The following is a 26,045-nucleotide window of genomic DNA, read 5'->3' as shown; positions in this document are numbered from 1 at the left end:
TATGTAACAGGTCACAGTGGCTTTATATCACTGTAGAGCAAAGCCTTACAATGCTTATACACAACATGTGAGGCCCTGCAGTTGGACCCCTTTTTACTTTTCAACATCTTCCCCCATTTTATCATTAAATAATATTGAACTGTTCTTGGGCATCTGTACATTCTCCTCTCTTACTTGCCTTTGTCGCCCTGAAAATGCTATTTTTTTCTGTAACAGATGTTCTTACTTGTTTAGTGTATTTGATCTTCATTTAAAAATTGCTATTTAAAAGACTTAATTAATACATAATAGTCGAACATTTCCATAGGCTGCAATATAACATTTCATCTCATACACATAGCAAATACTGATGTAGCCAGGCAACTTGTGTTTCATTTCCTTATGCTTTATTTATTTTTTAATCTGTTTGCTCCTTTCTTTGTTTAGTGTGTATACATTATTGTGAACTGTAGGTAGTGTACTTTAGAACATGTTACTTCTCTCTAGCTTTGTTTTATACCCTTCATCCAGGCTCTCCAATGTCTCAACCTTTGGAAATCACTATTCTAAGTGCAGATTGACAATATTGTTTTAAGCCTTCCTCATATAAGACTTTGCGGTATTTGTCTTTGGATCATTTAGAAGCAGTGAGTGTGTCACTTCCTCCACAGAGCTGTCCTTGATACTCCGGCTCTCTACTCTAACCTACCAGGTGCCTCTGCTTCGTACTGTGTAATACCCTCCCCTTACCTCTTATCATTAGATTTCAAATTTCACATTCTTTTATACTTGCCTATATCCAATTCTTCAAAAATACCCAGTACTTCTTTTAGGGCAACACATTTTATCTTGACCATTAGAACAGTGTTTGACATGTGGTTGTTATTCCATAGTGAATTGTTGACTTGCTAGCAGGCTATTGTCTTATTACATATGGTAAGTGTTGAGGGCAGTTTCTGTGGAGATGGGGAAAAGACACTGATTCCGAGAAATACTTTTAAAGCAGAATCAGTGCATAGTAGTGGATTAGATGTGAAAAGACGAATTTCAGGCATGGACGCTGTAACTCCTGGTTATGCTATCATCTGAAATAGGAATTCCAGGGAGGGAAGCAAATGAAGAATTATATAGGTAAATATGTCTTAATGCATGGGAGTTCGTGAAAGGGCTTTGTTAATAATAATGTATTGTTCACTTAAAATTTAGTAAGAGTAGATTACAAGTGTCCCTTTCCCCAACATATATACAAATAACTGTAATTATGGGTGGTGATGAATGTGTTAATTTGACTGATAATCATTAAAGAGAATAATTGCATAGTATGTACCTGTATCAGATCATCATGTTGTACTTCATATATATATGTATATATATATAATTTTTCTTTGATATTAAATTTTTGTAAAAGAAGTACTGGAATCTGTCTAGAAATGTAAAGATTAATCACAAAACATAAGGAAAAATGAAGATTCTTTTGGTACAACAACTTTTTGAGTTCTGTGCATAGCTTTTGTCATAATATTCCTTTTTCCAGACTTTTGCATGTAATAATTAAGACTGTAAATTAGACCCTGCAAGAGGTCAGAGTAGAAAAACAGATTTGGAGTTATCTACCTATTAATGGTGTTTGAAATTATTGAATAGAGTTTCACACAAGAAAAATGAGTCGGAAGCAGAGGTGGCACTTTGTTTAGTGTGTTTGTGAAAGCATGGAAAGGCATAATGAATAGGGAGAATTGTTTTGTTTCCCTCAGTGATTGATAATCTTCTAATTTCTTATTTTTTTTCTGTTTTAATTATTGCACACGTGGCTTCTGCTTTCTTAACCCATACAGTTAGTATTTTAACTGCATTTTAGGCGTTAGACAGCTGTTATGTTTTTTCCTCTTCTAGACCAAATTCCAGATACTGACTTTTATTTTGCTAAGTGTCATGTTCTTTGTTGTCATTTTTCTGTTTATGCCCTCATATCATTGAACCAAGAACTGAATAACTATTGTGATTTGTTGATTTAGAAAGCTTAGTTCTCGCAATGTTCTGTCTGGCTTCAGTGATTCTTATGATCAGCTTGATCATTCCATCCCTGTACACAGGAACACCTATCATGTTCTTCTTCATTTCAGTATTTATGAAGCTCAGCAAGGCCCTCAGCTAAATCCTCAATACAGTTAATCTTTAATGGCTTCCTCGGGTTAAATGGGGGTGGGCAGGAAGATGTTTTAATGTCTGTGGCCACACTGTTTCATTTTGCTGTTTTCCATTACTTGAATGTCATCTAATTTTTATATTAATCTTTTAGTATAAAGACCAAGTTTGATCTCAAATCAATATTCCTTTCTTTATTGTTCTCCCAATTAGACTGAGTATATGACAGTAAGTCAAGTATGTGAGGGGTAAAATGAATCTTACCACGTGCTTAAGCATGTCTTAGCTGGACCAGCTTTGCTTAGGTCTAGAGACTTGGCACTTGAGAGCACTGAGTGCAAGTGAGGCTATCAGGTGAGTCATGTTGTTACCATCTACCCGACTGACACTGGGCATATGAGACCATCATGCCCTTTTCTGCAGAAATAATGTTTTCTCTGTACCAGTAGCCTTTACCTTATACTACCAAGTGAAAACAGAGGCTTCAACGGTAATATGTTTGATTGTTTCCTGGGAATTGGGAGCTTATCAGAATCTCCAGGGGTACTTATAATTTGAAAAAGTCCCCCAGGTGTGATTCTGATTTGCTTCCTTTTCCTCCTCCTCCTCATTTGGGAATCAGTGTTTCATCAAGCTGTAGCTTAAATAGAAATACTTGCTAGTAACTTGTCCTTCCATAGTTGAGCTCGTTAATCGCCAAAGCTCCATGCTTTAACAAAACAAAATAACAACTTTTGACACTTGCTTGAGAGAAACTGTGTGAACATGCAGATTACTGTCCTCTAGGTTGTTCCTGGAGTGGCCAGAGCTGAGCCTGGTTGAAACTGGAAATGCAAGGCAAGACTCGCACATGGTTGAGAGAAATCCAATTTGCTTGAGCCTTAATCTATTTTCCCCAGATCTGCATTAGTTGGGAATCAGGAGATAGAGCTGGGCAAGTAGCCCAGGCACTCTGATAGAGGATAGGGAGGTTTAACCACTAGACTTTAGTTGATCCCCAGGACTTCTTTCTAATACCAGAACTTCTGAAACCAAGACCTACCTGACACCAAATTTATAGTTAACACTAAAACATCCCTATTAGTGTTTGAAATCCTGCACAGCAAGGAGATCTCCACACCTTGAGGGTAAGAATTAAATATGTAATATATTTAAGTTGGAAGTCTTTGCAGATATATTCAGAGCAAGATCTACATTATATTCCATAAATTTTGTTGTAATATTTCATGGTGAAAATTTTTAAATTTACAAAGTTCAAACACAACCCTCCATCAAGATATGGAACTTGTTTTAATGCCCAAATTATTCCATCTTGTCTTTGTGTAGTTGTAGAATTACAGGTCAGAACAAGGCTTGTCCATACTCACAGAACAAATAGGAGTCAATATTGAGTGTCGGATCAGCAATTTTCTTAATTGCTCTGTACTATATTATGCTTAAAATTGTACATGAATGTTTATAAACAAGAGACTGGAGGAATAGCTTATCTTTTCAATTTTAAGTCATTTAAGAAAACAAGAATGTAAATATTATTTTAGAATTCCAGAAAGGAAGAGCTCTAGATTTGATGAATTATGAGAAAACATGGATAGAAACAGAAATGAAAGAAGTTGCAGATGAGAAAAATCGTGTAAAATTTAAAATGTTAACCATATAGTAAAATGTGGCTAGTTATTTAAAATACATATTGTGTTCATAGATCATTGCTAGACATCATGATCTATCCTAACAGCAATAATATACCATTTATTAAAAAAACACCAGCGTAGGGGCCCGGCGGCATGGCCTAGCGGCTAAAGTCCTCGCCTTGAACACCCCGGGATCCCATATGGGCGCCGGTTCTAATCCCGGTAGCTCCACTTCCCATCCAGCTCCCTGCCTGTGGCCTGGGAAAGCAGTTGAGGATGGCCCAATGCATTGGGACACTGCACCCATGTGGGAGACCCGGAAGAGGTTCCAGGTTCCCGGCTTCGGATCGGCGCGTACCGGCCCGTTGCAGCTCACTTGGGGAGTGAATCATCGGACGGAAGATCTTCCTCTCTGTCTCTCCTCCTCTGTGTATATCTGACTTTGTAATAAAAAAAAATAAATAAAATCTTTAAAAAAATAAATAAAAAACACCAGTGTATATTGTAATCTACCTTTAAAAACCAGCAATTTCTTCTCTGTTGGTTATTACTCATTTTTCATACTCTTATACCTGGTAACTCTCATGTATTTGGCTTATTTTTAGAACCATTGAACATATTTTAATTTAGACCAATATATTTTTTAAATAATGTGAATTTCAAATTACTTGTTTTATGAGAAGCAAGTGTGTTTCTACTAAAGTAACTCTGGTCCCAAAAGGAGAAGCAGTGACAAAAGGAAATCGATATTTCCATAATAAAAAGCTGTAGCAAACACAGTCATTTGCATATAGTCCTGAAATATTGCATACTGTCTTTGTCGGTGCTAGTAAGTCCATTTCAAGGATGTCGCCCTTAGTCCATTAGTTTGGATAATGAGCCCTATAAAGTACATTTATAACTTGTGGCATTGCAAGGAGATGGATTCTAATTTTCATCCTTTTATCTAGACACATTGAAAGAAGGTCAATGGAGGGTTCTATATGATTCATTGTCCCAACACATATCAGATGACAGAGACCTGATAATGTCCGTTCATAAGTGTTTTCCTTATTTGGAAACAGCACTTGAAAGAAATATTTCTATGATCATCCTTTGAAGTAAAGTGGAAACAGATATTAAAAGAAGCTCTATCTTTTTTTTTTTCTGTTTGAAACATTATCAAGCGTGTGACCAGATAGCTATTCTTGAACAAAAGAGAAAGCAACGCTTAACAGAAAAATAAAAACCCTTTAGTGACTTTTCCAGGCTGTGAATGATATAACAAGATACTTAATCAACTTTTCTCTCTCTTTTTTCTGCACTGCTAAGGGAAAGAGGAAGTGAGCACATGCGAACTTTTTTGCTTAAACAAAAGAAAAGCCTCCGAACATTAAGAAAACTCATAATTATTCTATAATACTTGTTTAAACTTTATTCATAATTAATGAGATTCAAAATAAATATTTGTTGTTTCACATGCATTTCATAAAGACTTCAGAATAATAAATGGATAATCTATAATTCAGTGCCAGTTTGATATCAGAACATTTAGAATTGTATTACAACTTTTAAATTTTGTCTTTACATTCTAAGTGGGTAACTGATTATGTTTATATTTTAAGTTATTTATTGAGGTGAATGTTTCTGCTATACTTGTCTTCTTTATAGATGTAAAGCAGTCATTGATCAGTTTGGTCAGAGAATAAACTGTAAGCATTTCCTGGTGGAAGACAGTTACCTTTCTGAGAACATTTGCGCACGTGTACAATACAGGTAAGATGCCCCTCCATTTACTAGCCAAAAGGTGGTAGAACTAAGGAAAATTTCACTGTGGCAGTTTTTGTGTGTTTCTGTTCTTTGAATAACATACAAATATATGCCAAACCAGATATTTTTATTATCTTACCACTATTTGCTTACAGGGCCGGGGTTTCTGGGGAGCCTAGTATAATTTCAACTTCTGTGCTTCAGCTGGGGTTTGTCTCTGGGTAACGCATCCTTCTTTCATGAGCCAAGAAAAGATTAAAGCAGGATTTGACTGGGGTTGGGGAGGTGACATTTAAATCTTGGACACGTGCCTTCTGGTGGCTTTATAACTATAAGTGAAACTTATCCGTGAGTCTGAATCATTGCTTTACTATTTGTGCATTACAGGCAGATCTCCCGGGCAGTCCTGATTACAGATAGATCTGTACTAAAAACAGATTCAGATCAGCAGGTAAATTCAGTCCTTTTTTCTTAAAATAGAAGGTTGTGTATATTAAGGTAGAACGAATGTTTTGATAGTACTGTCACAATAGTAATATGATTACTGTAGTCAAGAAGATGATGATATCCATCTCTTCAAATAGTTTTTTTTTCCAAGAACACTTAACCCATTAATGCTGAAGTTTTCCATTAATATACAAACAACATGGTATTTATTGCAGTTAAATGATGTTTTTATTGCTCAATTTTTTATAGATATTATGTATAGGACAGTGGGACATAATGGGCTAAGATCTACTCTGTTAATCACTTTTAAGCATATGTTATGGTATTATTAAGTATAATCCTCTTGTTATACATTAGATCTCTGAACTTAAAGTTTGAAAATCTCCCATTTCATCCAAGCCCCAGTCCCTGACAACTACCATTCTGTGATCTGTTTTAGTGAACTTTTGTGATTCTACATATGAGTTCATGTGGTAGTTTTCTGTGTCTGTCTGGTTCCTGGGTTCATCTGTGTTGTCACAAATGACGAGACTTTTTTATATTTTAAAACGGATTAATATTCCACATGAACATTTTTGAGGCATTGATGTACATGCACACATGCACATAGATAATTTTTTTTACATATTCGTCTATAAGTGAACACTCACCTTGGTTCCAAATTTTGTCTGCAGTTAGTATTATTAAATGAACAAGGAAATATATATTTCTGTTTTGAGATACTGATTTCATTTTCTTTGGATGTATACCCAAAAGCATACTTGCTGGAGCAAATGGCAGTTCTCCTTTGGCCTTTTTTTGTAGAAACTCTATACTGTTTTCTATAATTGCTATACCAGTTTTCTAGTCCACCAACAGTGTTTAAGGATTTCTTTTATGCCACAGACTCATTACCACTTGCTATCTGTTAACTTTTTTGTGTGATAAACATCCAAAAAGTGTAAGATAATATCTGATTGAGTCCTGTACTTTTTTTGCAATATTCTTAATCTAATTGATATCTGTATATCAATATTGATGGATAGAACTGTTAAGCCATCAGAGTAATACTTTTTGATGCGTTTTAAAAAAAAATCCTTAATTGCAATAATGAAAATGCCTTCATATCTTAAGGAGTTCCATCTAGTAGGACAATAACATCTCAGAACAAATTTATTCTAAAAAAATTAGACTTATCTCTAGTTTTTCAAAGCTGTTAAAGGAAGGAAAAGATAGTCCACACAGAATCCTTTGAAAATCTTAGAGAAAAAGGCTACCATAAGTAGCCATTCCTATAGTAATCCTGCAAAGCCTATTCTTAGGCCTGGCTGGAATGAATTTCAAAGTATGTTTTCGGCTCTGATATTTGCTCACCAATATTTTTGATTTTAGTGCCATATTTCTCCTTATCCCCCAATTCCAGAAAAATGTCTTCATGTCTCTGTTTTCCTCAGTCTGACCACCCGAAGTCTACGATTATATATACCTCTTTTTTATTTTTACCATATTTTAAAAAGCTTACTAAATAGGTGTGACTGTCCAGATCTATATGCTACTTAACATATTCTCTTCAACTATGTGTTTTGGTAGGTTTCTATTGAATGAATAAAACATTTGTGGGAATAAAATCAATTGAAGACTTTTTGTAATAAACACTATATACCAAAAGAAAAAAAAACTCTCAAAGATATTTGTTATATGTATAAGAATCAATACAGGTTATCCTTGACGTGGTGGAGTAATATCTCAGGAAAGCCACTGTAGGTTGAAAATATCATGAGTAAAATTTCATTATTTAGTACACCTGACCTACAAAACAACTCTGTAGCAACGCATGACTTTCTTAGGGCTTTGGATGTTTCACCCTGTGGTTATAGGACTAATTAATTGAAGGCTGTGTTTTTTTGCCACCAACTTGCTTTGCAAGATAGTATTGTAATGCATATCACTATCCTGGGAAAAGATCAAAATTAAAAATGGAATTCTATGGGTATGTCTTCTTTTACACCATTATTAAGTTGAAAAATATTGAGATAGCAACTGTTTTCTTTCATTTAATCATTCACCACAGAATGGATTTTATCTGCCAGACAGTGAGAGTTCTGAGTTCTGAAGAACTGGTGTAGAACCATAATGACAGCTCTGCCCACAAGTAACTTGCAATCTGAAAGATATGGATAGAGACACCTTAACAGTAACTGCACTGAAATGTGATAATTGTTTGCATTGTGCAGTATAGTAGCTGTCCTATCACTTATTGTGTTGTATCATATCTACTGGTTAACATTTCTGTACCTCCCAATAAACCATGAGCATTGTGAAGTGGGTCAGAGTGAAAAATCTAAGCTGTGAAGAATAAGAAAATGGGATGGTCCCCTAAGAGACATGTATAAATTAAGAGGGTTTTTCTGCACTTTATAAAATTAGTATATAATTCAACTGTTGGGATGATGGATGGACCAAGGTGCAAGCAAAGTCCCAGGAGGATGAGATTCAGAGAACAGGCAAAAGCATTGCCCTTGCTTAGAATGTGAGACATTGAAACCAGAGAGCATTTGCAGATTTTCAAGACCCATTTTCGTAGATTTCCTTTTATTGTTTAAATTACAAGTCGGAGATCACCTGCTGAGAATAGAGGTGTACTCAAAGTTCAATGAAATTTATAAATTAATCACTAAATGGTTGGAGAGTTATCTATCTTACGGTCATATTGCTGGGCAAGGTCCAGTTTAGTGTGAAGGTCATAGTCCTACAGTAGCCAGATCTCCGTCCTAACTCTTTCATTCTGTTATCCCCACCTACAATTACTTTCCCTCCTTTTTTTTCAGTTTATCATTTCCCTTTTGTGCTCTTTCTTTTTCTTACATAGACCTCATGCAAATTGCCTTTCCTTCAGTCCCTCTATTTGCATAAGACCAAGTCCTTACACCCACAGAGGCGACAGGGTCGCCTTGATCAGACCATAGTCTGCATCTGTGTCAATGATGGCTGCAAGACAAAACCACCACACTACCAGAGAATTGCCTGCTATAAAGTCCTGTACACTAACCTCATTTGACTCCTCATCACTTAGCACCTATTAGCTCTTCTGCTATCTCATTCAGCTTTCTCTTTTCACTCAGTGCCTAGTCCAAGTCTTTACTATTTTACCCACTCTTCTCATTCCTGGCCCCTCTCCCCATCCATTTTTCCTTAAAAAAAAAGTGAGACCACCCACCATGCACAATGAGCCCTGACTTCCTGCTTTGCCACCAACAATTTATGTTCACCAGCCCAAGGAAAATTGAGGGAGCTCTCTCCACTTTGTCTAAAGCCAGCCCCTCTCATAAGTATGTTTGGCAGACACACTCTTTATTACCTACTTGCTTTCCTGATCGTTAGCATCTTACAACATCTCAAATGTTCCTTTAAGCTTATATATGCAATCTAGCATTATATGCAAAAACACAAATTAAAGTAAAAAATTCTCCTTGATTCTGTTTCCATCTCCAGGTAAGCATCTAATTTCTTCTGTCCTTTTATTAATGTTACTAAGACAGTATCTATACTTGATGCCTCCAACTCCTTCCCTGTCATTCACTTCTAAACCGCACCAACCCTACTGCTACCCTCACATTCATGCAATTGCTCCTGTTAACCTCATTAATAATAAATGTACTGTAGTTATGCCCAAAGGCAATTTAAAATAATCTTAATTATTATTATTTTGCTTCTGTCACCAGGGCTTAGTAGTACATTTGACAATGACTTTATTTCCTTTCTTTTGAAACTGTACTTTTTTTAGCTTCCATGACACTATGCTTTCCTGATGCCCCTCATGATTCCGCTTGCTTTTTCTTTGCTTGTTTTGTGCGTTCTTCTCCCTAGTGTTTGACCTTGTGTGTTAGAAGTCCCCAGGTTTCTAACTTGAGCTCACAGTATGTCTTACTCTGTATACATTTACCTAATGTTTTCTTGTACTTTTAACTTTTGCATAAATCTTTTTTACATAAATCTCCTACGCATGTCTGGGTCACCTGTCAGCTTGCTGTTGAACGTCTATCAAATTGAACTCTTCCTTCACAAAACATCTCTTTACTCAGCATTCCCTACCTCCATGACCAAGGGCTGATTGCCTTTTAACAACTTCTTTATCCCTCTGTGACTTCTCATGAGTCTTCAGTTCCTGAAAGTTGCTTCATTCTGCTTTCTCTCTTAATCCTTATCCTTACTATTCTATCTATGGGACTCATCCTTTCTGCCTTATAACTGGTTGCCTTGCCCCCTTACCGCCTTAACCTATTCACCCAGCCATCAGACTGATCCTTTTTTGCGCATCCAACCTGCCTTTGTTTCTTATGAGATTTATTTTTATTTATTCTCTCTTATCCTCACTCTCTCAAAGTTTTAAAGCATTGATAGAATGATGAGACCTAGAGAAGCAAAGAATAAGTGAAAGTCCAGGTAAAGGTAATAGAATTAGTATTAGAGGTTTCAGGCAATTTTTTAAATGAATTTTATAATCTCAGTGAGGTCTCGGACAGTTACCTTCTCAGATTTCAGATGAATCAGGAAATCTGATAGGAGGTTACTGATTGTATCTTGTTAAAAATTGATAGCTATAGAAAATGTTCTAAATATTGGTGTAAAATTATGGTCATCTCTTCGGTCCTAATTATTTAATCATTCTAAGACATTCAGTGTCTTGGTAGTATCATTCTTTTTAATGCTAACCTGCAACATTTTCTCCCATGAACAGTGGTAAAGAGGGTTCAGAGAAAGGTGGAGCTTTTGAGACCTTTTGAGGCCCAACATGGCACATATAGGTAGGGTAGTAGTGATTATAAAATAATTTATTTTTATAATTAGCTGTAGGCTTTTCCTCTGTGGCTTATCAATGTAACGTTCCCAAAACCTAGGCATAAGCAAAAGTGTAACTGGACCTTTCTATTTTAGCAAGTATTTCCTATATGAGAAAATATAATTTCTTCATGATGAAGAATTTATTGAGGATTGGTACTAGACATTTAAACTATAGCAAGCATTAATCTGAAAGTCATTTAAAACCTTTTTAAATATAAAGCCATGTAGTTTGTTTTTTGTGATTAGTTTAGAAGATTGTACTTCAATTAACAGGATTTAGTAATGATTTTACATTTGATTGTGATTTTCAGAATTCATTAATGGAGTCCTTATTAATTTGAAACCATTCATTTAGGAATGCCTTAGTTTATATTTATTTTGCTTGTTTCAGTAACTGGGATTAGTACCATCTTTAATTTTTAGGGCTCTATAAATGCTATTTTTAGCCATTAAGAGTTATCACATTGATATAATCTTATTGGATTTCATACAAGAGTGTCCATATATTTCAAAGCTAACATCATGATTGCATCCTTTGAAATATTAAGTGAATGATTTAATCAATGTTAATATTTGAAATATTTATAACTGAACATAGTCTATATAAGTAGTGCAAAATTGGATATCAAGATACATGTGTGTTACATGTTTCAAATTTCCTTTCAAAATTAAATCCTTAGAGGACAAAGTTTTTTTTCACACATCAAAGGATGTTTGAAAAAATTTGCTCCGCTTGGAAGTTAGCACTCTAGTGATAGAAGAATGACAATGAAATCTAACAGCTATGTCTGATATTCTGTTTCTGCTTTTTAGATTTCCATTTTGACAGTACCAGCAGAGGAACCAGGAACTTCTGCTGTTCGGGTCATTGAGTTATGTTCTTCAACGATGACATGCATGAAAGGCACCTGTAAGCAGAGTAGACTCTGGTTATTTATCTTCTGTGTCTATTTAGAGAGTCAAAGGGACAGCTGTTCCATTTTTCAAGGTTGGATTTGCAGAGATTTTCCAATACAGACTTTTCCTGCATTGTATGGTCATTTAGTAAGTCATTCCATACCTTCCCTTGGCTTCAAACATTTCTGTGGCTCTATCTTTGCAGACAGTTTTTTAGTTCTCTAGTGAAAGAATGTCTGTTGCTTTCCAAGTCTTATAATTTTTCTTAAGCTTGTTTGAAACTTACTTTCACAATGTTAATTTCTGTACATCAAAGTTTTCTTGCTTTTTATCTTAGTCTGTTTAGGCTGTAGTAACAAAATACCTTTGATTATATAATTTCTAAACAATAGTAATCTCTCACATTTCTGGAAGTTGGGAAACCCAGGAACATGGCACCAGGAGATTCAGCAGTTGAAATAGAGCCCCTCATAGAGACAGGAGGAGCAAGTGCCTTCAGTCAGGCCTCTTTTATAAAGTCAGCACTTTTATGACCGAATCCTCCCAAAGCCTGCAAGTTCTAATGCTATTATACAGGGGATTCAATTTCAGCATATGAGTTGTGAGGGACACAGATTCAGACCCAGGTAATTACCTTTGACTTCTAAATGCAATTACTGAATTTTTCCCCCCATGTATAGGTTCCTGATTTATTTATTTAGTTTGTGAGACGAGAGTTTAAGACTACTTTGTCCATTCTCTTGCAGTTGTCTGTCTGTAGTATCATTGAATGTCATGCCTTCTACAATATATTTCTTTTTTTTAAAAAAAATTGTTTTTAGTGGAAAGTCCGATAAACAGAGAGGAGGCGAGACAGAGGAAGATCTTTTTTTTTTTATTTCATTTTATGACACAGTTTCATAGGCTCTGCGATTTCCCCAACCCCTCCCCAAACCCTTCCCCAATATTGAATTCCTCCATATTGTTACAGTAGTGCAATTCATAACCAGTCACGATTCCTTCATTGCGGGCATGGGCCATGAATAGAGTCCAGCATCTTATTGTCAGAAAAATTCAACAGTTTCATGGGGAAACCATCCCTGGTCTGAAAGTAGAGCTGACAGAATATCATCACCTCCAGCGAAAAGCCACTACACAACTTCAACAACAATTTACAACATCATGAAGTTAATTGACATGGTATTGAGTGACCAATATGTTAGAAAAACAGAGAGGATTCAATGATTCACTTCCCAAGCAGCCACAATGGCTTGAACTGTGCCAGTCGAAAGCCAGAGGCCTGGAGCTTTGTCTGAGTCTCCCACATGGGTGCAGGGTCCCAAGGCTTTGGGCCATTCTTGACTGATTTCCCAGGCTGCATGCAGGGAGCTGGATGGGAAGTGGGGCCACCAGATTTAGAACTGGCACCCATATGGGATCCCAGTGCATGCAAGGCAAGGACTTTAGTTGCTAGACTATCACGCCAGGCCCTACAATATATTTCTTAAAAATCTGTCAGCAGGAATCCATAAGTACTTATTATACATTGCTGGAATCTGTACCTAAAGTTTGTACTGTAAGTAACTACAAGTCAGAAACTGAGATGTCTGGTTTGAAATACTCAATTGCTTATCAAATGGAATCAGATGATTTTTAATTGAGTACAACATACAGTTGAAGGCATTTTGTGGTATACAATTTGACCTTAAGGGACGCACATTGTAGTTGAACGAAAGCGGTGATAAGAGGGAAACTGTGGAAATTGTCATATGAGAGAGGAACCAAGAACGAGTGGATTCTAGAGATTCACAGGAGGGAAATATCATTAGCCAGAAACATTGTGTAAACTTATATTGATATTTTAAACTGTTAAAAGAATTCTAAGACTCACAAGACTAATTTTGCAAGGAAAGGAAGAGTAAAATAGCAAAGAATGGGGCTACCACTAAAACATAGAAAGCTATAGTTAGATGGAGAAAAGTAGCGAGCTGAAAGTTAGCTAGAAAAGTGCAGAAAACTCACTCAACATTTCTGTGATCTTAAATTTCCTTTGCAAAAATAGCTCAGGATGTTCTTTTTTTGATAAATCCTTACTGTGACAGTTTCTATTTTCTCCTATCAAGAGTAGACCTTTTTTTTTTTCGTATCTTTGTGTTAGCATCTTATAGAACAAGCTACACTTTGTGAAAGTGTTTTTGAACATATTTTATAAATTATTTTTCTGTATGCTATATTTTTGCATCCCAAATCTGATAGTTCATGTTTAATATTGGAAATTTGGAAAATATTTAATAGAACAACCAAGTTAACTATAGAGATGATAGTTAGTCTGTAGGATTCTATGTCCTTTTTCCTATGAGCATGCACAAGTACTTCTGCAAAAATAGAATGTTGTATAATTTATAAAAATTATTTTTATAGAGCAAAAGTACTTTGCATGTTTAATTCCAATGACTGTGGCTATGACATTTTAAACATTTAAACCAGTAAATCCTGTTTTCCATAGCATTTGCCTGGAGTAGGGCAATTCTCACCTCAAAAGATTCTGTCCAGCTAGGCTGCCCCTTTCTTGAAACTTAACTAGTGAGAGCAGGTTTTTGTTGGCACTACTAAAAATCTGAGCTCATTGGTGTTTCTGTGTTGCCAGTTTCCTTGGCTTCCAGCTGGCATAAACAACAGACAGACCAGCAATTTTTGCTATTTTGTTTGGTTCCTAGGTCTCTGCATAGTCCGTCCATTTTCTTCTTTCTACCTTTCTGAGTCTTGTCATGTTCATTATGTATTATATCCAATATTTATAATTGTTTTCAGGAAAAATTGAGAAAAGCACCTTAAGTCTTTCTAGAAATGGGCATCCCAAAGCATCTGCAGTTTTAAGGTTTTTGACTGAATTTGTCAATGTTCCTCCCCTCCCCCTTACAAGCCAGTGATAGATTCTAAGCAAGTTTTTTCTTCATACTTTTTCTTGCTGACTTAAAAAATAAATGCAAATTTTAAAGGCATCAGCACTTAGTCTTATGTGTTACAGTTACATTTCTCGACTCATTAAACATTTTTTTAAAACTATAGCTAACAAAGAATTACTGTTTCTCCTGGAAGTAAAGCAAGAATAAACAACTTTTGATCCCATGAACCCCCCCCCAGGTCACTGAGAAAAACAATAAAATAAGTTAATAAACTAAAACAAAAAGCACAGCACAATAAAGTAAGGTAGTATAAATTAAGTGTATTCCAGTACATGAAAAATTTCATGGGAAAGCAGATTTTTTTTGAAAGAATAATGTTTTCTGTGAAACTTTTGATGAATTTATGAACGTGACACCCACTGGCATGCACGAGAGCCAGAATGGAGAGTAGACTGCACTAGGCTAGGCTGTAGCATCCGCTGGTGAGTTGGGAATGGGGTCAGGCCAGGCCATGCCTGGCTACAGCATTTGCTGGCAAGTGCCAAGACTGGGGGCTGGCCATGCTGGGTTGGATTGAAGCACCTGCTACAAGCATAAGATCCAGGGATGTCAGCAGACCCAATAAGGAGAACTTTAGGGAGGCCTCTGCTAAGTTGTGGCTCTCACTGATGAGTATGAAAGCCAGAGCTGAACAAAGCTGTAACACCGATTGGCACTCATGAAAGCCAGAATGGGTCTGAGATGAACTAGCTAGGCTGTAACACCCACCAGTGAGAGCCAGAATGGGTGTGTGCTAGTTAGGCTAGACCACAGTACCTTCTGGTAAATGCTGGGACTAGGTGCAGACCCTGTCAGGCTGGGCCAAAGCACCTAACCTCACACATGAGACTAGGGGCTCGGAGCAGGCCTGGTAGGGAAACTTAGAAAATCCTTTGCTAGGCTCATGGTAACGAGCACAAGAGCTGGGGCTGTATTTGCATATATAGGGGCATCTATGGAAATTGATTGCGAAGATTTTATGCCATAAGAGTAGCAGCAGAGACCATTTCTGAATAGTTGTAATACAGATAACTTTTAGGCTTTTTTTATTTATTAACTTTGAGTGTCTACTTTTTCTGTAATTTATGCCTGAAGGATTAAGGATCACATTAAAGACCAATATTATGGTGCGATCAAAATTTGACATACTATCACAGATGTCTTACTGTTTTGATTAGTTGAACTCAGTTTTAAATGTTTGTTTTGAGATTCTTACGTTTTTCTCATTTTCTTCCTCATTCGCTTATTTTAATTTTAGTTTTGATATTGTTTATGTAGTTGACAAGGGTGCATGCCCATGAGGACCGTCGATTAGGATGGGTAGGGTTGAGGCATAGGGTAAGGTAGGTGGGACGAATATTTTCAATTTTCATTTTGCACTCTTTTCTTCTGTAGCTGGAGTGGGGGAGTCAGGGAAAGGGAGGAGACCACTCCGAGCTTCAAAACTACATCAGTGCCAGAGGATTGGGAATGTCCGTTTCATGTCATCATAGAAACTCTGATGTGGGGAAGACCTCCTTCATTTCTGTTAAATTACCCTGCCTTGTTAAGTACTTCCTAAAATTTCCAAATTGTCCTGCGAGTACTATTTCTAAGTAAGCTAACCATTTCTCATGTTGCTCCTTTCTTATAATCAGGATTTTTTTCTTGCTTCATTTATTCATTCATTCATTCATTCATTCGTGTGTGTGTATATATTGTAGTCCAAGTTTCTTCAAGTCAGCTAATTTAGAGAAGTCTTCTTACCAGTTACAAGGACAGAGCGTACCTTGTATGTTCTATTGTTGTGTATCATGAAGTGATACTGTGGAATTCACATTTTCTTTTATTAGTAATACTTTTATAATCTTTTATACTTTATAATATAATTTAAAAATATAAGCAGTTTCTTTTATATATATAGTGTGGGTGTGTGTGTGTACATATATATACACATACACACAAATATCTCCTGGGTGATTGACATTACTTGATTTCTAATATATTCTTAGATGAAAACACTAAGATATATTTGGCAGCTATGTCTTAGTTTCAATGACTTTCTTCTTTTGAGATTTATTTGAAAAAAGGCAATGTTACACAGAGAAAGGAATACACAGATGTAGAGAATATCTCTCCAATGCTGCTCTCTGAAAGGCCACAATGACCAGGGTTGGACCAGGCCAGAGCCAGGAACCAGGACCTTCTTCCAAGTCTGCCAAGTGGAGGCAGGGATTCAAGGACTTGAGCCATCTCCTGCTGCTTTCCCAGGAGCATTAGCAGGGAGCTGGATTGCAGGCGGACCTACCGGGTTGTACTGGTGCCAATGTGAGATGCTAGTGTCTTGCAGGCTGTGCCTCTCTGCAGGCCCTTTGTGATATTCTTACAGCAGTTATATTTATTCATCAGTTATATTTATAGAATCACTGCAGAATGGATCAAAGAACTTCTCTCACATGATGAAATTTCTGAGAGTGCTATATTCTGTGGCGGAGTAGTGGAGGAAGAACATCTCTGCATTGTTCAAACATAGGTGATTGTGTCTTGGAGATTAAGTCTCCCTTGGCATCTGTGTTAAAACAGACTGTGGTAAGACAAACTATCTTAGGTTCTCACTGTGTTGTGCACAGTGAGTATCAGTCACCCAAGTGATGGGAATTTTAGGTCCTTATTTAAGCCTGTTCTAAAGAAGACTGAGCCAGAGAGACGAGCAGATTGCTTGCTCAAGGCCTTAACGATATTTGTCTTTGAAATATTGTAGTATTGATAGTTGTCATGGAAGGTTACCTAGAGCCCAGCGATGGACTAGCCACTTCCCAATAATTATTTTACTCAGTTCATGATGTCACCTTATGAAGTAGGCATTGTTAACTTCATTTATATTATAGATTAGGTAAGGAAGGCTTGGGAAGTTGCATTTTACTGCTAAGATCACATAACTTTTGTAAATGGCAGAGCATCAATTTAAACACAGTTTCTTCTGATTTAGGATTGATCATTTACTGATGTGGAAAGGAACTTTAAAAAGAATAATGATGCTTCCATTGTATACTTTTTCTGACTGTAAATCGTAAACATTGTGCATCCTCAGAACCATATGCTTTTTTCTGTAAGACAGTAAGGAAAACATATCCTTACATTCTGAAGAAGAATCACTGAACAAATGTTTATTGAGTTCCTACCATATGCTGTGTATAGTGATATAAGTGAATGAAGGCTAGGATTCAGTGTTTATAAGGCGCTTAATGCATTACCTAGCAGATAACATTCAAATAAATGATAATTATTGGGGCCCAGCACAATAGCCTAGTGCCTAAATTCCTCGCCTTGCATATGCAAGGATCCCATATGGGTGCTGGTTCCAGTCCCGGCAGCCCCTCCTCCCATCCAGCTCCCTGCTTGTGACCTGGGAAAGTAGTCAAAGACAGCCCAAAGTCTTGGGTTCCTATACCCGCATGGGAGACCTAGATGTAGCTACAGGCTCCTGGCTTTGGATTGGCTAAGATCCAACTGTTGTGGCCGCTTGGGGAGTGAATCATCAGACAGAAGATCTTCTCTGTCTCTCCTCTTTGTATATCTGACTTTCCAATAAAAACAAATAAATCTTAAAAGAAACGATAATTACTACTAATGGTATTAATCATAATTGTACATCACTAATATATTTGGAATAATATACAATGTTGTTTTTAATATTATTATGTTTTGTCTCCCCTTTATGCCTGTGTACATACTGTTCCTTGGCCTTGAGCAGCCTTGCCAGCCAGCCTTGCCTCTTTACCCTCACATCCCAGTTGAAATACTACAACCATTCTCAAGCCTTTCCCTGATGTATTTGTATAGTCAGGTTTTTGCTCCTTTGATTAGGTAGAACAGTGGTACTTTCCTCTAGGTTATTATTCCATTTTAATATTATTAATAGGCAACAGGTATTAGGAGACTTAAGCATGGAAAAGGTAAATAATTTTCATAAAGTCAGAAAATTACTGTAAGGTAGAAACCCAGTTTGAACACTGGCAACCTGACTCTACAGCCTCCACTTTAACAGTCATGTTATACTGCTTCTCAGAGCAAAAGTGCAGCTTTACATTTCTTGTCCAATATGAGAAACAGTACTACTGCTTACCGTTTCTGTCCCAAGTGCTTCAGGAAGTGCATTATGCTTAACTGGTAAATGAAACTAAACTGCATGCAAAATCTTGTTTCTTTTTATTTTTTTTTCGGATTTTTTTTGTTGGCATGCAATCATATATTTTTATGGGATACAAGTTGTATTTTCATGCATGTTTACTAAAGTTTTTTGTTTTTTCCAGGGGGCTCTTTTTTGTGTGTAGCTGATCCATCAGTTTCTAGTTTAATGATATTGATAGAGTGGGAAGAATATTGCTGGGATTCTGAAGAATTAGCTCTGATTGGTTTTTTGACTTTGGACAAGTTTCTTAATTTCTCAACTTGATGTTTTCATTAGAAATTTCTAATGCTTATTAGAAAATAGTCTCAATGATGTTGAAAGATTCCATGCAAATCACATCCCAGATTTTGCATGTATTGAAAAAGCCACTACTCCTGCATATATTTAATAATGTCTGTTATGATATTAAGTACAATGGCTACTAAATCCTTTCCTCAGAAATTCTTTCTTCTAAATCCCTCTCCAGTTTCAGCTCTTATTTAATTCTTGATAAAAATACTCCCTGATCCATGGTTTAATCAGTTTCTTAAAACTGGTAGTATAAGCAGAAGGACTGATTTTGGTTCTTTGGTCTCCATAGTAAGGCTTACACCAGGAAGATAGAATGAAAATTATAAATTTAAATTTATTATTTATAATTTGCTTTGTTCCAGAGTAAAAGCTTCATGATTATTTTTAAATCTTTTATGCATTCTTCCTTTAATGACATGCATTATTTTAGAAGTCCTGTTTAATAGTTACATTTCAGTTAATGTTGACCAAATATATGACAGAATTTAGGAAACATAACTGTGATAGAAAGTGACATTTTTATCATTCACTTGCTTTCATTAATTAAAGTTTGGCTCTCCCCTCCCCCTTCCTGTTCTTATGCTTTGGGCCTTTTCACAGACATTCAGAAGCAATTTGTAATTTTGACATTAAAGGTCTTTAATGGTGTGGTTTCCTGCTGCTGCCCTAATTGAATGCCATTGATGTCACAACTAGTTGCAAGTTGTTCTGTTCTTGGTCTGTCTTCTGAAAAGAACCGGTCTGATATTATCACAGGAGGCTGTAAACCACCCTTTTCTTCTCTCGTTTTTTCCTATTTCAAGTCATAAAAAAAAAGAAAAGTAAATATGCCATGTGTTTATTTTATATACCCAAACCTGTTTTCCTTTTTGAAGCTCCCTGATTATAGGCAAATTACTTAGTTCAGAATGTTACATAATCATTCTCTTTCCCCAGTTATGTCTAAAATCATTTTAACTGTATTGTCATTTCTTCTGAACCTTTTGAATAAAGCATTTACTGAACAAAATAAAACAGGCTTTAAAGAATACACAATGGATTCCTCACAGAATTGCTTAGAAACATGATTCTATTATTTCACAAGTTAAACACTCCGAGCCAGAAATACTGAATTGGGTCACTTGTGGCATAAGAGCCTATGTTTTGGAGGAAGGATGTATGAATTTTTGTATTAATCATTCTTGGAAAAAAACAAATCTAAAGAAGAATTTGATCAAATCTCTTTAAGGAAAACTTTACTTTTTTGTCTAAATGTCCTGTGTGTATATAAGTTAGCTATGTTGTAGATTTTGTCTATTTAGTTATCTTGAACTGTTAAGGATCACCCACACAGTTGCATGTGGTTTTATAGAACTTAAAAAGGTAACATATGAAAGTAATAAATTTTAAATGTATAAGTTCTAAAGATGTGAAATCTAAATGGATTTTATTGGTGGCTTGTTTTCCCTTCAAACAATTACTAGACTTCAGTCCCATTGAGTAAGTGATAGGCATGTAATTGGCATTGCCAACTGAGTGGAACCAAGCACTTTGACTTGCTCTGAAAATTGAAGCTATAATGTTGAAGTCATGAACTAAGCCCATCGTTCTTCTCGTTGGAAGAATCATTTGACAAATGTTGGCAACCACTGTAACTAATGCAGTTATACCTGAGTAAATCAAACATAATCAGAATATATACCATGAGACTTTGTAACTTATCCCCATTCCTCACGGGTAATAAAATGAAATTTATAGAGAGTAAATCATGTGAGTTTTGATGATGGAGTTTGGTTGTTTAACAGAAAAGTGCATTTTAAAATCTGTTATTCATGACCAGGTTACCTGTAGATGTACATATCTTTTACAGAAAAGATGGGAATTTTATAGTAAGAATTTAAATCTTTATGCTTTGGTTACACTTTTTATTTTACTGCTTTTTGCCATAGGCTTTGAAATTTACTACTATATGTATTTATGGGGTGTAATGTGGTGTTTTGGTCTGTGTATACATTGTAAGAAAGACTCAATCCTTCTGATAAGCATATCCATCATCTTACCAATTTATCCAGGTTTTGTGATGAGGATGTTAGAAAAATATTCTTTTAATAGTTTTGAGATAGAATTATTAACTGTGATCACCATGTAGTAAAATAGATCACTAAACTCACTGTTCCAGTGCAATTGAAACTTTGAATCCTAAATCAAGATTTCCCCTTGTAACATCCCTCCTCTTCTTCCCTCCTATCTGGAAATTACCTTTGAACTCCATTTCTGTGAGATTGGCTTTTTTAGATTCTATATCCAAGCTCATACAGTATTTGTCTTGCTGTGCCTACCTTAATTCACTTAAGCTGAAGGCCTCCAATTTTGTCTTGTGTTGTCATGAGGGATAGTATTTTTTTCTCTGTTAAGACTGATAGTTCATTATTTTATGCATTTTCTATTCATCTGTAACCAGTACTCAGTTTGCTTACATATCTTGGCTGTGACAGTGCTGCAGTAAATATGGAAATGCAGATCTTCGTTCAAGAGCCTGCTTTTAATTCTTTTGGATATATACTTACTTTTGCATGGAATTCCTGGATCTTATTAGATCTCATTTATATCTAAATCTACTATAATTTCTTTTTCATCAGTCATAGCGCTATAAAGGTAAAGACATATGTTTTGTTTTAAAAATGTGCTGAGTGGCCAGCATTATGGAAGAGTTGATTAGGCCACTACTTGTAATTCAGCCACAGTGGATTAAACCACCACTTAATTATGTTGGCATCCCATATTAGAGTGCCTGTTCAAGACCTGGTTGTCCCACTTCTGATTCAGGTTCCAACTGATGTGCCTGGGAAGACAAGGGCTAATAACCAAAATGCCTGGTCCCCTGCTGTCAACATGAGAGGCTCAGCCCTGTCTGTTGTGGGCATTTGTAGAGTAAACCAGCAGAAGAAAGACTTTTCAATGTCTCTCTCTCTCTGTTGCTTTATTATTCAAATGAATCTTTAAAAATTGTACTGATTTTAAAGATATTTTTCCAACTCAAATAAATGGAAGGTGAGACAATTTAAGCATTCCACAGGCCTCTCTCCTTATAGCAAGTGAACGTTTTGTTTTATTTGTGTTGAACATGTGCTAAGAACTTGTTGGCCAAATTCAGAATATTTACCTCTATTCAGCACTACTAAAATTCACCCATTCCTTGATCAATAAATAACTTTGTCTTCTCATTGAAAACAGTAGAAATTTACAGCCATTTACAGTATGATTCAGAGTTGACCAGTATCTTGGTACATTATATTAAATACTCCATCAAGGTATCCCGTTCAATAGAATATAATGCCTTAGAATTATGAAGGGATTTGTGTTAATATTTTAGAAATCATGTAACGATAATACAATGCATAATTATCTCAGTGTTTTCAGTTGTTCAGCACTTTAAATTTGTCTTTCCAAATCATGCATTCTATGCTTTGTTATTCATTTTATGCTGTACAGATTATGTACTATAATTTTAAATGTGTGATCAACAGTACTTAAGATGTAAAAATATTTTAATTTCATTCTTACTTGTCTTAATGACTTTTTGCAGATGTCACATGGGCTCAAGTTTTTGTTTAATTTAGAATTTGTAACACCGTAAATATGAACTAAGGTTTATTTTCATGTCATGTAAGAATGCTGTCTCTGACAGACACAAGGTACATAAAGAGAATGCACTCTATTGACCTACTATGTCACAGTGGTAATAAACTTAGGTTGCATTCAAATTCAGCTTTTAGAGTTAACTTTCTGTGTCTGTGGGTTCTGCATTTGTGAATTCAGCAATCTGAGGACTGAAAAAACTTGCCGGTATGCTGAACATTTATATATTTTTCTTTTTCTTTTTTCCTAAACACGGACTATTTACGGAGTATTTGCATCGTATTAATTGTTTTAAGTAATCTAGATACAATTTAAACTATATGAGAGAATGTGTATGTACCAAGTACCAAATCATTCATATAAAGGACTTGAATGTCTTCAGATTTTGGTATCTCACAAGCATTCCTATGATCAATGCCCTATGTATACAGAGGGACTGCTGTGTTTACTACTTGACTAACATAAGGCAAGTTACTTTCTCTATATTTCTCAGCTTTCCTATCTCTACCAGATAGCAGTAATGATAGTATCTACCCCAGAATTGTTACCAAGATCAAATTCATATGAGCAGTGTATGTCATTGAGAAGTACTCCATAAGAACTAGGTTTTTACAGCTAAATCAATCGATACAGTTAGAGAAGACTCAAGGAACTCTAGCAACCTGTTCTGGAACATGGGTGAATATGTTTCAAGAATGTCTTGCTCGGCTCTGCAGTCCTTGATTGTGCCTTATTTATTTCAAAATAATTTTTGGTTTTGTTTAACCAAAGCTTCTGTGAGAGATATCTCTTAAGGAATCCAAGGATACCTTATATCCAAAACAAGAAGGTTTTAGGTAATTTGTTTTTTTTTTTTAAAAGATTTATTTTATTTTTATTACAAAGTCAGACATACTGAGAGGAGGAGAGATAGAGAGGAAGTGGAGCTGCCGGGATTAGAACCAGCGGCCATATGGGATCAAGGCGAGGACCTTAGCCACTAGGCTACGCTGCCGAGCCCTAGGTAATTTGTTAAAGCCAGTTTTCATTAACATGGAAATGAAATATGGAAGATTTGAGAGTTTGTTGAAAGTACTCAAATGAACAAGATTTAATACATCCTTTACTTAGCATTTCCTAATGTGCTATAGTCCCCCAAAATATATTCTTTAAACAGCTAAAATGTATTCTGTCTTATCTTGCTAGCCCATGTCACATACTTTCTTGTCATTCTATACTGAATATACTAGACGTCTTGCCCTCCTATATCTTAGGAATATTGTGAACATTATTTATTACAGTCCACTATAATCCAGAATGCCCTTAAGTCCCTTGGACGTGTTTAGGCCTCTTTGCTCTTTTATGCTTTTGATTGTGTCTTCATTTCCTGTGTCTTCCTCCTTTCACTGAGTCAGGCTGTTTTCATGCCGCTATCAGGATACTATTTCTGATAGAAGATAGTTTCTACTATCTTCTTTTCCACCTTACTTGCTATTCTATATCTACAGAGGGCCAGACAAGGAGATTACTACTAAGATTGTCACAATTGGAAGAAAGTGGTTGCATTAGTCTGTAATATTTACCTTAGATGCTAAAAAGCTCCCCCCCCTTTTTTCTTTTTCTGGCAGAGGGATTAAAGATACACTTCCTGTTTCTAGGTCATCTGACAGACTTCTTAACAGGGTATTGCTGTAATGGCAATATAAAGAGAAGCCAGTATCATTTAAGCTGGTATTTTTGGTACATTGATAGGAAATCACAGTTACTGCAGAGTTTTTCTGCGCAAACCTGGCTAGTCTAAACATTATAACTTTTCTGATGTAAATGTTTATATTTTTGACCTATAAAATCAAATTCTCCACTTAGGTGCTTTGGTTCAAGTTATTAAAATTGTTAAGTATTTTGTTTTCTGTTTGTCTTATGCCCTTCCTATGGTTGATATAGGGTTCATTTTCTTTCAAAATAATTTGTAAATGAGCAAAATATCATCTCTGCAGTTCCTCCATTTGAAAATCAAGTGCATATTCTTTATGGGACTTGCTTATATCCTAGGCATTTTGGAATGCTTTTCACACATATTAATAAAATTTGGGGATTTTGCTGGGATTTGATATTATAAGATGTTGTTTTAGATACCCAAATATGAACACTGTGCATGCACACATACATATAATAACGTATATTCCAAAATTTTGTGGAGGTACGAATTTATGCACCATTTTCTGTATTTCAACCCTATTAAGAAGTTTAGATAATGATTTAAAATGATTCTTAGTACCTTTTTTCTGCTTCCAGAAAATTTAACTTGTTCAATCATTTCTATTAGTATTTCTATGAAACACAAATTGTAAGATTTACCAAAAAAATAATTATTCCTAATTCTTCTTCCTCCTTAACGTTTACTGAAAAGTACTGTAGTTTTCTTTATATGATTTTCTACATGTCGTTAAGTTTAGGTTCCTCTCTTGGTAGCATAAAGAAATACATTTGTGACCTTTTATCTTATTGTCACAGTCATATGTGCTTACTTGTGCTGCATTAAAAATTACATCTCAACCGTTTGCTTGTATGGAAGTAAAGCTATGAGTCACATCAATGCCTATGAATATTAGTTATGTATTCCTTGTTAGGTTGCCCTATAAAACAGTTATTGACTAGCTTGTACTTCAGAATTTGGGGATAATTTTGTCTACATGCATAAAGTGTACAGTCGAGGTAAATTGACTTCTTATATGTGGAAGTTAGTGTTTACTGGAATTTAGATTCACATTTGCAGTCCTATTAGCTTTTGTTTTAAAAATCTGCCATCAAGGCTGGTGTTTGCAGTAGTTAGATGCCACTTGGGACACTAGCATCCTGTCATGGAATTCCCGGGTTCAAGTTCCAACTCTGCTTCTGATTCCAACTTCCTGCTAATGTGTACCCTAGGAGGCAGCAGTTGAGTTCCTGCCACCCATGTGGTAGACTCAGACTGAAATCCTGATCCTTCACAGTTTGAAGTACACTTCTGTTTTCAGGAAAGCATGACCATGTGTGACCTCATATGCCTTTAAAGCTATTGAGAAGTTGTTTGAAGTACACTTCTGTTTTCAGGAAAGCATGACCATGTGTGACCTCATATGCCTTTAAAGCTATTGAGGAAGTTTTTTCTATGAAGAACTATACTCACAGGATACAAAGAGGCATTTAACAAAAATTCTTAATTCTGAGAACAAACATGACAGCATGTCATAGGTTGATTTTGAATTTGCCATATAGCCAACCTAGGTTTCAAGCATTTTGTTCATGTACTTCTTGAACATTTGCAAGTTGACATACATAATTTTTCATCAGAAAGTTCAAATAATTTCAAGGAATATGTTTTCTAACATTAATGCTGATTTATAGCAGAAAAAT

At 35.7% G+C, this 26,045-nt stretch overlaps 1 protein-coding gene across 2 annotated transcripts in view; it reads left to right on the top strand.

Moving 5' to 3' along the window:
• CHM (CHM Rab escort protein) overlaps positions 1 to 26,045 on the top strand; it is a 200,922-nt gene that overhangs the window by 155,544 nt on the left and 19,333 nt on the right. For both annotated transcript variants that reach the window (XR_009244599.1, XM_058659249.1), the window contains exons 10-12: positions 5,403 to 5,507; positions 5,889 to 5,952; positions 11,583 to 11,679. Coding sequence is in view for 1 of the 2 variants with exons in the window: in XM_058659249.1 (XP_058515232.1) it covers positions 5,403 to 5,507; positions 5,889 to 5,952; positions 11,583 to 11,679 (266 nt within the window). In the remaining variant the exon portion in view is untranslated. The remainder of the gene's footprint in view (positions 1 to 5,402; positions 5,508 to 5,888; positions 5,953 to 11,582; positions 11,680 to 26,045) is intronic.

Source organism: Ochotona princeps, chromosome X, assembly GCF_030435755.1.
Source record: "Ochotona princeps isolate mOchPri1 chromosome X, mOchPri1.hap1, whole genome shotgun sequence".
Classification (NCBI taxonomy): domain Eukaryota; kingdom Metazoa; phylum Chordata; class Mammalia; order Lagomorpha; family Ochotonidae; genus Ochotona; species Ochotona princeps.
Note: the sequence above shows the minus strand (reverse complement) of the source record. Positions and strands in the feature narration are given on the sequence as shown.